We start from the raw sequence: 14910 nt of genomic DNA on the forward strand, positions 1-14910 counted from the left end.
TTTTTTCTTTTTACACCTTTTTATATTTGCAGCAATTTTTTAAAAAAAGAATTAAAAACACATCTACTAAGACAATTTCCGAGTCTTATCATTAAATTTACATGTTTAACTATTGTATTATTTTTATAAAAGAAATGTAAATTATAATGTTGGTCTTATTATCAATTGCAATTATAAATTGTTTGATCATTGTTATTCAAGCAATACAAATTAGTCAGTCTATTCATTGTAAATATTAGATTATTTTATTAGTTGCATTAAAGCAATACAAATTAGCATGTAAGAGTCATATTGGATTATTTGTATTAAAGCAAAAAAATATTACAATGTCAGATTCTAAATAATTGTAAATATTAAACTACTGGATTATTTGCACTGATAACATATGGGCAGCTTTTTAATGATGTTGCAAATATGACCCTATTTTAATCCTGAACCTTTTCACCCATAGCAATGCATCATGTTGTATGACAATAATACTTATCTGGCAAGTAAAATCTCAATTTGTAGTTACATGTAAATGTAATAAAATCATTTCCCTCTGACATGTGGCGCACAAGAAATATTAAGAAACATAAAAAGTGTTACCTAGAACACTTTAGTAAATGAGCTTTCCACCAGTGATGCTGGTAAACAAAATGTGGGTGAATAAATGAGCAGGGACGAGTTTCACACAGACAAAATTAAGTTTATTTCGTATGATCGACCATTTTCTTTTCAACACCTGCTTGAAGGCAAACATACGAAGAACAGCAACAAAAACTCCACCTCTCCCTCTGCTACAAGCTCACAAATCTGTAATCAGTAAAACGTAAAAATCTCAAGGGAGCTCCAGATAAGGCAAAGTGAGGAGGATTCCAAAATAAAAAATGTTCTGTCATTAAGTGAAAAGCACTTTTGCATAGGGGGTTCCAGGGAGGGGCAAAGGCACAGTTTGAAACATCTCCTAACCAAGTTTAGCCTCACAGACGCCAGCATAAAAGTCTTACCCGGCAGTTTGCATTTGGAGTGAAGAGAACTTTGTAGTCTGGGTTTCTGAGGCTAAAGCAAGATCAAGTGAAGAGAAAATGCTGAACTCAGCATTACTTCTTTATAAAGGGCCGGTTGTTTTACTTACTTACTAACTTGCATAGAGTGCATAGAGTCTTTGCAGCAAAACAAATTTTTACAAACCTGAGGGAGAAAATGGAAACAAGGCACAAAGTCAAGCATGTTCACAAACATACAGTATATAACACACAATACAAAGATATGCTTTAGAAGTCCATGTAAGCACTCATATGCTGTACTTTATGTAATGTGTGGTAACTAAAGGGAATATGTGCGTGGCATAGACGCTACACTACAGGAGGCGCTGTAGCTAAGTAAGGCTATGACATAATTTCATTGGTGATTGTCAACAAAAGGCGAGGTCCACTGAACATACATCAGCTATAAACAGCAGCAGTGCTAAATTCCTATTCTAGAAATAACAGTGATCCCTTGTTTTTCAACATTTCACAATACAAACATAATTCAGTAATCTTAAAAAATAATATACAATAATATGGAATGTTTTCCCTCAACAACCTCACGATTTTCCAGGAACAGCGGAAGCGGGGGAGAGGGTGGTCTGAGATCTTCAGGCACTTAAGAGAAGAAACATACAGCAGCGGTAAACTTTAGTGCATCAAGGCAGAGAAATGATTCAGCATGTGACGGTAAAAAGAAAAAAGAGAAGAGCGAGAGAAAAGGCAGAGACGGAGGGCACAGTGTGCACAGATCAGGTAATTAGCTCCATGACAGTGGAGCCCACGTGCAAGCAGCGCGTGTTTCTGCAGAGAGACTGTAGATTCCAGTGCATGTCTGTCTTTGGTGTCTTGTACAGAGAATAACAAAAGGCTGAGATTAAGGACATAAGCTTTTATAGTCTGCCTGTCTTCTGAGAAGTCAAACTACTGATCGCTGCCAATTTCCTCTAAACTCAAACGCCAGTAAGGAAGGACTGAGCTAGAATTATCTTTGTTACCTTTGAATAAAAAAATCTGAAATACAAAATTAATCCTAGATCAATAACTCTGCTCTTACACACGTATGATATAAAGGCCCTGGTGTGAACTCGATGCCGCAGCAAAGAGCAGCTCTGTAACTGGACCTGAGACAGTGGAGTGTATGTGCATGTTTTTGGTTGTGGGCTGCTCTGTTCTATTGGTCAGAGCTAGTGAAAGGCACCAGCTGTGAAGTCTCTACTTGTGAACTTTTTCTACCCTTGGTGGGACTTTTCATCGTGCATGTCGGGTGCACCCACGATGTCGACCGCCACCACAGCGGCGGCCTGACGTTCGTACAGGCTCCCCAGCAGCTGAGCCGTTTTAAAGACTGAGGCGTGACCGGCGGGCTGCAGGGACTGGACCTTCTCCAGGTTCTGGAGGGTCCGCAGCATCTCAGCAGACACTATGGGTAAGTGCTGCTCCTGGATCAGGCTGTTGCTGGTGGGCCGCAGGACAGTTTCACGCTGGCCTGGAGGCCTGGGCGCCGGCCTGGTCCGCGGAGCGGCTGGGGCTCTCACGGAGCTACTAGATGACATCTTCTTTTGTGGTGGTGGAAAATCTTCCTCCTCCACCGATTGGTCACTGGAGGATATCGCGCAGTCATCAGTGTCATCACTCACACCTTCATCGTTGCCACTATTGTCGTAGTGATCATCATCATCTTCTTCTCCTTCTTTGGTGCTGTCTACATCTGTGATATAAATCATGTCTTTTGGCAGAGAGGTGAACTGATACACAAGACGCTGGCCTTCCACCTTATTGAGTATCCCCCTCTGGTAGTAGTACCTACATGAATACAAAGAGTCAACATTAACAAACTTAAACCAAGCATCACATTTAGTCAGAATTTAATAACTGTTTTTAAGCCCCTGTTCCTCATAGAGTAAAATCCATGTTGTTTTTGTCCATTTAGTCTTTTACCATGATCACTGACACTGATTCCTCAATAATATGAATGCAGCTGTTTCTATAGTTTTGTTTACAACATCTACTCTTTGTGATTTATGTACTTTTAATATATAGCATTGAGTCACAGTTACAGTTTTTGCATTGTAAAATAAAATTATGTATTTAATAATAATTTCTTAATAAATATTTGTATTTATATTGTATACTTTACTTAAAATAATCTTAAAATACTATGTTACTTAAAAGTGGTGTTCAACACTCTCCTCAGCACCACAGATACTCAATGTTAAGAGGCTACCACCAGCATGGACGTGCTCTCATTCTTAACTACTGCTTTGAGAAACACATGAGAGACTGAGTGTTTAAAGCAATGCTCTTGATCAATCATTATTGGGAAACTGGTCTGGTTAAATCATCATTTTTGAAATAAGGATAACAGCATGTGACTTATAAACATGTGATGTTATGTTTGTGTGTTGCACACCTGAGAGCTCTGCCCATTGTCTCATAATTCATATCTGGCTTGTTCTTGTGTTTGCCCCAGAGTCGAGCCACGGCCTTCGAGTTAACCAGCTTGAAGATGCCTGCATGGGGATTAGTCCATTTGATGTAGCGGGGACAGACCTGTCGATCCTGTAGCAACTCCATGAGGAACTGCCACAGGTACAGCGTGTTTCCTCCTGAAGCACAAACACAGGAAACGTGGTGAAGGAAAGACAAGGACACAACATGGAAAATTACTTTTGTAAAGGCTGTGTTACAAAAGTGACTCATCCCCTGTGAGCCATCTAAATCCCTTTTTGGACCCAGAATTTTTTGTCCTCATCTTTCTGTTAATGTGTTGACTTTTAACACTCAGGCATCTGTAGCGTTTACATAAAACTTCCCTCTGACTTTATTTAGACATGACATGACATTTACAGAAAGAGCAACATGTCAATGTGATACTTGTCACCTGGTGCACAAGCTAAAAAGCTTTGAAAGCTGAATTTTCAGTTTTTTCACTGAGGAATTTAATGACTTTCATGAGTTCAAAGGATGTTTAACCACGCTTCTTACAGTGATAACCCAAATAACATTTCATTATTCGGTATAAACATTTAGATTACAATAGCTAATTTAAACTACTTCGAGATTAGATACAGTATATCTTGCATTTTATTTATTTATTCATTATCCAAGCAGTTCACAGTGAATGCTAGTTTTTTTTGCCCTAACTGGCATTGATTTGGTTTGGGGTTCTAGTGACCCCCATAGGGGGAACATATAGAGTGCAATAAACTCATTCAGATCCAAAAATCGCAGTTTCAGTCTCTTCTTTATGTCACTCATTTGGGACATGATTGGAGGGATGTTTTACATTTTCTTTTCAAAAATATCATGAAGGAAAAATAAAAATGTTAGGCTATTTTTTTCACAATAACTGAATGTCTATATAAAAATAAAAAATAATGAAAAATGGCTGATAAAGTTTCCCACAGTCCAATCAGCCTTGTTTAGATTGTTTGCTTTATTTGTCCAAAACCCAAAAGATATTCAGTTTACTAATATATATGAAATAAAAACTGAACATTTGAATCTTTGCTATTTTTGTTTGATAAATGATCGATCAATGATCACGTTTTCTGTCACTTGCCACTAAATTCACATAAACATAAACGTTTGATTCAAGGTGTTGTGTGGTTTACACACACTGTAAAGTATAATTTACCTTATACCTTGTTTTTTTTTATATGCATGAGATTATAATAAATTGCAGCTTCCCTTCAGACAGTGCATTTAATTTGCACTGTGTAGATTGCATCTCTGCAGCCTTGTGGTATTTATGGCACCATGGCAGTATTCAAAGTGTTATGTAAATGTTATAGTACACGTTAAAGTCTGCCCTTCAGTACTGAGACTGCTGTTGTGACATTTTTACGTAAACATAACTCTGACGCTTATTTATACATGTGACCAACACGTAAGTCCCATAAAACTTAAGTAATGAGATCAATGTCTGACAGTGTCTTTACTATTTTTTGTCACAGTACCTTTGTTGTATTTGTCCTTTTTCACTGTGATGTCTGGTGTGGGAGACTCTGCCCTGCGATGTCGACGTTTTTTACCTGAGTTGATGAAGAATAAAAATACATAATTAACCTGAGATATTTAATATCGTCATACAAGCTACAATCATACAAGACTTTCTCATAAGAAAATAAATAAATAAGTGGCTGACCTCTCTTTCTGGTCTGCAGCTGTGCCGCAGGCTTCTTTGTGTGCAACGAGTGCCATTGTGAGTGGTCAACAGGTCCCACTATCCCCTCTGCTGACACAGTCACCTGGGTAACAGGAGCTGTGATGACATCACCCAGTGATGGTAGGAAGGTCTGGGCTGCAGGGGGCATAAACAGATGTAATGCAAGAGAACAGCACTGTGACCACTGTGTCTATAAATAACATCCCACAGTCAAACATGTCCTACATCAAAAAGAAGAGGGGGTGAGGTTTTACTGGGACATCGTCTCTCTGTTGGTGTGCATTCTACTAACGTTAACTCAGGTGTGTGTGTGTGTGTGTGTGTGTGTGTGTGTGTGTGTGTGTGTGTACTTACAATAGTGTTCCAGGGAGAGGGTGTCAGAACAGTCCATGTTGAGAAGCGAGTCAGCAGCAACAAGCGTCTCCATGGTCTCTTCTTCTCCACTTTCACATGGCTCCACTTTAGACAAAGAACAACAACATGTTCAGTGGGTGGAGGAGGGTGGACTTCAGGGAGAAGAAAGTTTGTTAAAATGTTTAACCAAGTTATTAAACACATTCTTGTCTTTCATTGTTATCTAGAAATGTAACTATTTCTCATTTCAGTTATGTGTGTTTTCTGCTTCCATTAAATACAATGAGGCCAAAAGGAATTTCACTTGTGGTGCTATGGGTAAGGTAAAAATAATTCAACACCAATACATCTTTCCATAATGTCTCACTACTCTGGATGAACTAAACTATTATTAAAATAGACTCTTCCTACTGTAGAAAGTAGTTCACCTGAGAGTAGGCCTTTTTCACACCAGACATGTTGACGTGTCACAATAGCAAAAGACCGGTATCATTCAGCTGCTTCAGTTTTCCGCCTTTTTAATCTTATAAGTAACACTTTTGCTTTTCCTGACATACAATACCTGTCAAAATACCTTCTTGCAAAAGGCCTGTTACTGATGCTACTGAATATAACTTTTAAGTGTTGGATTGATGAAAAATAGACATTCCTGTCTGTATTAACTTTCCATTATAATGATACATTTTATTAACTTGCTATAACTCTATATTTTTCAATATAGATGACTTTATCTATATCACCTATACCTGGTTATAAGCATCAGAAATTAAAATTCTATTCACCTACTTTCTACTGGGGTGACGCAAAATATTTCAGTGACAGGAATCGGAAATCCCCCAGTATATAAACCTTTACTATCTACATGTGCAGTGGTTACAACATTGTTATGTGATGTTAACCTTGCACACCAAACCGAAGGGTTCACGCAACCCTTCAATGTGCCCCCCCTCTGAAGATGGGATGGGCTTTTCCTGTAATTGTTCAGTAGTAATTCAATGTAGAGACAGTGGCTAAGATCAATCAGTGGCTGCATGTATTACAGTGATTGTCAATGTAGGCTTCTTTATTAAAGTAGTAGGCATTTGCCGCCTGGAGAGACAGCGGTTGAGCATTTATTTTATCCTCTCCTTTTTCTAATTTTCCTGTCTCATGAGTGAATTGGTTGGGAGCTGAAGTGTGTGTCCTGTACAGTCGCTCTAACTTAGCTGGAATATGATCAGATTGTTAGAGAAATTAATACACTAGATAAAAAAGCTAGGAAATAAAACAATATCAATTATTATTGTAATATAGTTTTCGTCAATAGCAATATCACAAAGGTTGAATATATATCAACATAATGCTGATGCATTGTGGAAACACAGTGAGGACACATTATTAATCTACCTCAGATTGTAAGATGTTCTGTGTCATTCTCTCCTCATAAAGGAGAGTTAAAAAACACAACCTTCTCTCAGGAGCAAAAATCTGTCCAAAAATAAATGTGAAGTGAGATATTTATCGTTGTATGACATAAGTACGTCCTGTCGTCATCACCTACGTGGGCTCCTAAGTTTTTTTAATAAAGTGCATTTAAAAAAAAAAGTAGACTTGCCATTTGAATAAGGAAAATGAATGAACTGGTTAATTTTGTTACTTTCATTGACACTGTAATATCTCTATAATTTCACTCCCAGCATCACCTACTTCAAGGCACAAAATGAACGTCCATGTCGCTAAAATGAAGACTACAAGCAATCCTGCTAACCACGATACAAAAAAAAGTTTTCACACAAAAAATGAACTAAAGCATGGTTCAGTTTGATCAGGACCGAGACTACCTCTTTTCATGGGACAAAATTTATGTCTGTTTGTCCGGACTGTGGTCTGAGGCCCCTTTCACACCTGTTAATTGCGATTCAGAATAAACTTAAAAGTCAGAGGGTCTATGGGTTTTTTCCTATCTCTCTTCAAGAGTGTGGTCTTTGAGTTAGAAAGCAAGAATTATTGATTTTACGTTCAGATTTTGCAATGCTGTCACATGGGAAGTTGCATTTTGCAGCTGAATACCCCTCACCTCACCCTCCCCTTTCATATTTTTCCATATTTTTTTCATTTCCATACACTTAAGTATCATTATCCGTACACTTAAGTATTGCATGATAATTATTATTACTTTTTTTATTACTTTTTGACTCTTGCTGCTGTAATATTGCACATTTCCCCATTGTGGGACAAATAAAGGATTATTTTATCTTATCAAACATGAAAGAGAACCTCCTTCAGTTGTAATAAAAACTCAAAAGTTTTTAGTTTGTCCAGTTTGGACTACTGTAAAAAACATGGCGGCCTCCATAGAGAGGACCGGCTCCTGATGTAAATATAAAGTAATTAAATATAAAGGGCTCATTCAAGGGTAAAGAAAACAATATAGATGATTACACACTCCTGAAAACATCACTAGGATTAATTTATATTTAATTTCTCCCAATAGATCCCTTTCAGCTAAATCTTACACTCTGGACCTTTAATGACACAACTCGCTATATGATCCATCAACAATCTTAGTTATGGCTCCAAACAGCCAATAAACCTCACTCAATACACATGAGCACACAGTTAGACAGACAATACTTATATCTTTTCTACTCCACAATAAACAATACAATCAGATGTGAACTTCTTCCACTGATCACTGATGTATCAGCATACATCTCACCACATGTATGTGCTCGAGGCCACACATGATCAGAGGGGAGGGGGGTCTACAGTTTTGTGCACATCGGTACATGTGACGTGCGGCGGCTCTGAAGCGTCAGAAAACATCTGCTAGCTAACAGCTGTGAGCTCGGACACCTTGAGCCGCAGAGAGACCCCAGCAGCGAGCTGTCACACCGACCGGACCTGTCCACAGACACGCGACAGGTGGACCGCTGCCTTTCAACGGCAGTGAACGTCCTGCACATGCTCCACGTATGTGCGAGCTGCTCTGCTGCTGTTACTGTGCTAAGTGAGCCTCGCCTCGCCATGTCCCAACACCCAGCTGCTGCTCCCTCCAACCACCACAATGTACAAAACCGGTCGGCACAGCGGGGAAACTTACTTTGAACTGGCAGCAGCGCCGAGGCACAGGTTAAAGCATGTGTCCCTTAGCCAGACGTCACCTCGTCTACATCCTAATATGATTCATTAACTCTCTCCCACACACACAAGCTCGGGATGTTTTGTTTCACTTCCGGGATTTCTGCGGAGGGTGGTCCATGTGCGAGAGGGCCGACTGCGCATGCGCGGTCCCGGGCTATTTCTTCTCGTACCTGGTGACACCTTTTTATGTACAGTCCATGGGTGAGACATCATGAGAGTTCTCAGAGCAAAGGTCACGATGATGAAAAGATATGAGCACGAGGCAGCAGGTTAGGTGACTACGGTTAAGGTTAGAGTAAGTGTCACCTGTGATTGTGTTCTGTACTGATATTGTACAGTAGTATTATTGTGATGTCCCTCCTTCTATAGTAGTCGTTACAGAGTTATGGCTTATTTGCAGCACATCCATGTGTGTGTGTGTGTGTGTGTGTGTGTGTGTGTGTGTGTGTGGTCCAGGTATTAGCCTACATGTTTTCCTTATGGAGGCTAAAAGCAGGATCCCATAATATGTTTTATAGTTAAGGTAAAGTATAGGTTAAGAGTTAAGTTAAGATTGGTGTTTAGGTTGGGGTTACAGATAGTCAAGTTCAGTAGTAACTAGGGTTAAGGTCTCCAGGAAATCAATGTAATGTTCTCTGAAGTCATGGAGACACAACTGTGTGTGTGATCACAATTTTACAGCCTCTTTTTAACCTTTTCCAACACAAACACTAACCTTGTCAGGCCCAGAGCCTGATAATCATGAGAAAAAAACCTAATTTCTGAGCTCCTGGTTAAGGTTAGAGGTCAGATGTGAATTCTAGTCAGGTTAAGGTTAGTGTTGTTATGAATTGGGGACTTAAATCTGTTTACACAGCCACATTAGGGGGACTTCTCTTCCTAATGGGGACAAAAAGCCCTAATAACATAAATCATTAAAGTTTAGGACATGCTTTAAGGTTAGGGTTATGGTTATAGTATTTTAAGGGGGGTTAGGGTTAATTAATAATTTAATTGAATTTGTATTACTTGCATTATGATGTATTACGTTTTACTGTCCTTTTGTTGTACCATTACACCTGTAAAGTACTTTTGTCAACCAAGTAATTTTAAATGTGCTATATAAATAAATTTGACATTGACATTGACATTGACATTGATAGTAAGTTCCCAGGAAATCAATGTAATGTTACCTGAAGCCATGGAGACACCCCTGTGTGTGTGTGTTTGTGTGTGTGTGTGTGTGTGTGTGTGTGTGTGTGTGTGTGTGTGTGTGTGTGTGTGTGTGTGTGTGTGTGTGTGTGTGTGTGTGTGTGTGTGTGTGTGTGTGTGTGCGTGTGCACTCACTGACCTTTGAGCATCTTCTGGTAATCCTCTTCTGTGTGTGGCTGTTCATACGCTAGTCCTGTATATGAGAGCAGGTGTGGATGAGGAACCTGCTCCACGATCACCGCAGGGTAATCTGAGTGACTGACCAACTGCAACACGCACAGAAAATGTATTGAGATTACACCAGATTATAATTAATGAACAACTGATTCCTCAGAAATGTGTGTTCCAGCACACACAAATTTAAAATCAGATTAAATTAGATCAGATTACAGTGTGATTGTGATTTGTTTCGCATCGAGACACATAAAGACACAACACTCACCTGTGACATGTTAATGTGGTCACTGGCGAAGTCAAAGATGAGCTCTGACTGCTGCAGCATGGTTGTACTGTATATCCCAAACACACACTTGCAACTCTAACTGGGTGAAAACAGCATCGCAGCTCTTCTCTGAAGAAGTTAATAACGGAACAGGTCTGATGTTTTTTTGTGTCCAGACAGGTCCAGTGTTTGGAGAGAACCTCCCGTCGGCCGTCAGAGCAGATCTACCAGAGAGCTCCCACCAGGATCCGTCGAGGCTGCTGTGTTTCCATGCAGGGTGAATCAACACTGAAGAGTGATGTGAGTAAACTAATTGACCAGAGACTCAGAGACGTTACAGGAAACTCATTCTTGCTCGCTCGCTCTGCTTCGACTCTCGATGAGGAAGCGGGGACTGCTAAACCGTCGTGTGGTCTGACAGAACCTGAAGAGAAACGAGAGCAAATGTGCGAGGCCCAGCACGCAGTGAGAACAACACACCTGCAGCAAGCGAAAGTCAGATTAAAAAAAACTAAAACAAATATGCTAACATCCAAATAAAGAAATGTGGTCAGGCCGATCTGAGGCGCAGAGAAAACAGTCCAGTTTGCTTCCCTCTTTCATATATCTCATTCTTTTGCTCTTATCTTGCCTCTAAAAGAGGCTAAACCAGCAACAGGAAGGAAGCGTTTGCACTGCAATGTGTGACGGGGCTGTGTGTGTGCCTGGGCTGTGTGTGTGTGTGTGCATGAGTGTGTGTGTGTTGTACGAGTACGGGGGAGGCAACTGGTGTGCAGCTTGAAACATAACGTTCAAGGTTTTTAAGGCCGTTATGAGCACATTCCTGACGACATGACTGTGAAGTGGTCATTTAGTACAGAACTACGAAACAAACTCCCCTCCATTAGTCTCTCCCCCTCGCTTGTTTTTCTTCCCCTCCTCTCTCGCTGTCTGGCCATCACCTCACTGTTAATTCCTTTAAATCATTTTCAGTCCTTTCTTTTAATTTCCTGCCTGAGTCTGCGGCCCTGCCCTGCTCCTCTGGACTCCACGTTAAAGTTATTCTGATAAAGTGAAGTAGTGTAGCCTTGAAGTGAAACTGCAATTAACCTCAGCTTCTTTCTGTCGAAGATCACATGAACATTTAGGTTTTGCTCTGTGAACCAGCTGTTTCCAAGATGCTAAGTTTAACCACTGAGTTTCTTGTTTTTTGATCCCATTTGTCCTCAATTTAAAAAAGAATATTTTTATACCCCAGCTGTTACACATGAGGCAGAGTGCGAGTGTCTTTTTCTTTGTCTTCGTGTGTGTGTCATGGAGCCACAACATGTTTGGGTCAGTTATCACACAGGAAGCACAGCTCAGTTAGAGGCACCGCTTCCTGAGTTCCTGTGCCAAACCACTGCCAGCATCTCTGCCTGCAGTGACCCCCTTGCTCTCGACTTCCTACCGCGTGAGCAGTCGTTTGGCAAATTAACGTCAACGTGGGATCCAAGGGAAATAGAGACTAGTTCAATATTGGCAGTAGCCAATAATAGTGTGTGTGCACTATGCAATGCTTCATGTACGGAGAAATTAAAGCTGAAACATTAGATTATTGATTAGACCAATTTAAACTGATTTATGATAATATATCTATAATCTATATACATTTAGAATTTCTAATATTTTTCCTTCAACTAATCTAATTATATTTTCAAATCAATCTACATGGGTGGGAAACATAGGAACACTTCACTTCACACCAAAACCATTTGTATTAATGTTATTTTTTCAATCACATTTGCAATATGGTTATTACCTCCGTTACTACCTCCTTGTTTGTTTGATTGTTTGCAAGCAAGATTACGCAAAAACTACTGAACATATTATCATGAAACTTGGTGGAAGGATGTAGAAGGAGTCAGGGAAAAACCCAAACATCTTTTGTATGGCTCTGGATCAGGGGGCGGGATTTAAAACAAATAATTTCCCCCAGGAAATAATTCTTGGATCTTGATGAAAAAACACAAATATTTGGTACATTTAAGGATCTGATAGCTATCAGTGTGTGAAATTTGGTGCAGCTTTATTGAACTTAAGTGGACTTTTGGGCCTTGGTGCAAGTATGCGCTCTAACAAGTGGCATTCTAGTTTTCCCCTTTTTAAGTTATTGCCTGGTTTAAATCCAGGGTCTTACTGTGTGTAGTTTGCTTGTTCTCCCCATGTCTGTGTGGGTTGTACACAGGCTTCCTCCCACAGTCCAAACAAATGTAGTTTAATTGAGACTAATTCAATGTAAGTGTGAATGGTTGTTTGTCACTGTATGTTGGGCCCGTGATACGCGATTGCCCAATGTCTGCTGGGATTTGATCCAGCTACCTGCGTGACCCTCTATAAAAGGACAATGTTTATAGATAATGGATGAATGGATACATTACAGGTCGTTTCTCGTCTACAGCAAATCACAGATATGTTTAAATGAACTAACATGAACTGATTTGTTTTTCTCTACACACCTACTCTGACTTTCTTTTCAAGTTGTTTGCTCAACATAATTAACTGATTGCTGCATTCCACTTCCTAACCTGTCGATCAGGCTCTGGGTGTAAAGTATGTCAGGCTGTCATGCTAATGCTAGTGGCAGTGAATAAATGTAGCACAAAACATGCAGAGAGCAGCTGGCATTTTTGATGCCACAGCTCCAACAGAACATCAGCGTGTCTGAAACTTTCTTCGACTTGTAGCCACTGCTGGCTGCCATTGTGTCACGTGCATATGCTCATTGTTAGTGTGCCCCGCAGCCAGCTGCTTCTATAGAAGAGTCTTTAACAGTATAGAGGCTTTGTTCATCAGCACTCTGGTCACATAGGTTTGTCTCTGTGGCCTTGGCACTGGGATCTGAGTCTGTGAAGTGGCTGCCAGGCCCCTAAGGACACTGATAAGCCCCCATAACATTCATTCCCCGGTTTGCGTGTGCGAGAGAGAGGGAGAGAGGGAGAGAGAGCGACTCAACGAGTGAGATAGAACGAGCGCGGGTGTGTTTGACAGAAAAGGCCACAGAGTGTGTATGTGTCTGTGTGTGAACTAGGCCGGGCTGATAACAGTATGGAAAGTGAGGGAGGCACTGATAAGCCCCTCCTGTTGCTTGGGGTAACTGGGCCTCGTTAAATGAACACAGTGAAATATGCCGCGCGTGTGTGTGCGTGTGTGTGCGTGTGTGTGCGTGTGTGTGCGTGTGCGTGCGCGTGCGCGTGCGTGTGCGTGTGCGTATGTGTGTGTGTCATAGGCTACCTTTGGGGAAAGAGAGGGAAGGAGGAGATTGAGGGAATTGAGGTGGTCACAACACACCCGTGTATGGGTGGCTGTCATTTAAAGAAAATCATATAGCTGTATGTTGTAGTAGTTATTTTCTGGCAGAGTGATTTAAAAAGTCTCACACTTCCTCAGAAACTCACACACTTCGAAAATGCTTTCACTTTCCCTTCAGCACATGTCACACAAAATAAAGTCTAATTTTCTTCAGTTGTTATTATGTTTTTCCACTATAAAGAGTAGATGTGTTCAATGGAATACAAAGCTTGAGGCTTACCTTTTGTTTATAGCATGTGTCTGTATGTGGCAAAGCAGCAGTTGCCTGGAGGATCCAAGTGAGGAACGGAAATTGCTCTCATCCCTTCTTGGCAAAACATAAACCTTCATGTGCTCACAGACCTGACCTGGGATCAGTTACTGTTCCAGTCTCCAGAAAGTGCCACACATACTTCAGATCTGTGGAGATCGTGTTGATTTTTTCCCCCTGCTCCCTTCAGTCCTTGTCAGGATATTGCTTCCTCTTCTTTCTTTTTTTTGTCAGAGAACTGCCCCCTCCATGAGATCTGATTGGTTACCTGTGTTGTGAGTCAAGGTAACCCATAGTGATCATTGTCAGTGTGGAGCAAATGTAAACATGGGCGTATTTGCAATGTAAAGCAGCAGAGAGCCATGCAGCTGATCTGCAAACAACCATTTGTTTTTTATGAGGGTGGACAGCCAGTGTGTGATGTGTGTGATGAGCTCACTAAATGGCATATTAAATCATTAGAGCTGCTTCCACTAAACTCAATAAGATTTGCAATATGATGAAGCTCTGTTTGGCACCATTGACAGTGAGTGTTATGAATATAGGCTGAGAAATGGAGACAAGAAAATGGGCAAACCTACAAAAAAGGCTTGCAGCCAGGCGGATAGACACTTTCTCCAGTCCCTGATGCTCCCTAGTGGCAAAATCTTGCACCGACACCCTTAACAACAAGTCTGATCCAAACCCTCATTGACCTCCTTTGGTTTCTCTAACAACAAATGGAACAGAAGCCTATGTGACCATCCACCCTGAGGGTTCCACTAACACTCAGGGGTCTTTTACATTCTATGCGATCACTGTCACCACTGTTTCATGGAAGTCATTAGCTCTCTCATGAGAAGTGGGGCCTCCGCAGCCAGACCTGCTGTCCCTGTACACCCGCTGTTGCGTAACTATCCCCTTTGTGAACTTTGTCGCACATCCTGCATCGTGCTCGGCCATCACATGTACACAAATACATGATAAGAATGGAATATGCGTGATTGGTTCTTTGACAAAAGTCACCATTAATTGTGTTCTATCCTCTCCCCAGAGGTTC

General features: G+C 40.7%; 1 protein-coding gene across 4 annotated transcripts; it reads right to left on the reverse strand.

The window, feature by feature from the left end:
* Window positions 1-672: 672 nt before the first annotated feature.
* On the reverse strand, window positions 673-14085 carry LOC118118152 (ETS-related transcription factor Elf-1). Of its 4 annotated transcripts, none has more exons than XM_035171074.2 (8): window positions 13842-14085; window positions 10292-10715; window positions 9989-10115; window positions 5536-5640; window positions 5161-5316; window positions 4973-5047; window positions 3424-3619; window positions 673-2816 (listed from the first exon to the last, which is right to left on the reverse strand). In XM_035171074.2, exons 2-8 carry the CDS (start codon window positions 10349-10351, stop codon window positions 2243-2245), a joined length of 1293 nt encoding a protein of 430 aa, XP_035026965.1. In that variant the 5' UTR covers window positions 10352-10715; window positions 13842-14085; the 3' UTR covers window positions 673-2242. The 4 variants fall into 4 exon arrangements, with proteins under 4 accessions (XP_035026965.1, XP_035026966.1, XP_047198035.1 ...); XM_035171075.2 differs by having other exon boundaries at window positions 10292-10771; XM_047342079.1 differs by lacking the exon at window positions 13842-14085 and having other exon boundaries at window positions 10292-10945.
* Window positions 14086-14910: the final 825 nt, after the last annotated feature.

This window comes from Hippoglossus stenolepis, chromosome 11 (assembly GCF_022539355.2).
Source record: "Hippoglossus stenolepis isolate QCI-W04-F060 chromosome 11, HSTE1.2, whole genome shotgun sequence".
NCBI classification, from domain to species: domain Eukaryota; kingdom Metazoa; phylum Chordata; class Actinopteri; order Pleuronectiformes; family Pleuronectidae; genus Hippoglossus; species Hippoglossus stenolepis.

Coding starts and splice junctions, on each gene's coding strand:
- LOC118118152 (XM_035171074.2), bottom strand. CDS start 10,351: ATGCTGCAGCAGTCAGAGCTCATCTTTGACTTCGCCAGTGACCACATT. Junction 5,641..9,988: donor TTACCAGAAGATGCTCAAAG/GTCAGTGAGTGC, acceptor CTTTGTCTAAAG/TGGAGCCATGTGAAAGTGGA. Junction 5,048..5,160: donor GCTGCAGACCAGAAAGAGAG/GTCAGCCACTTA, acceptor TCATCAACTCAG/GTAAAAAACGTCGACATCGC.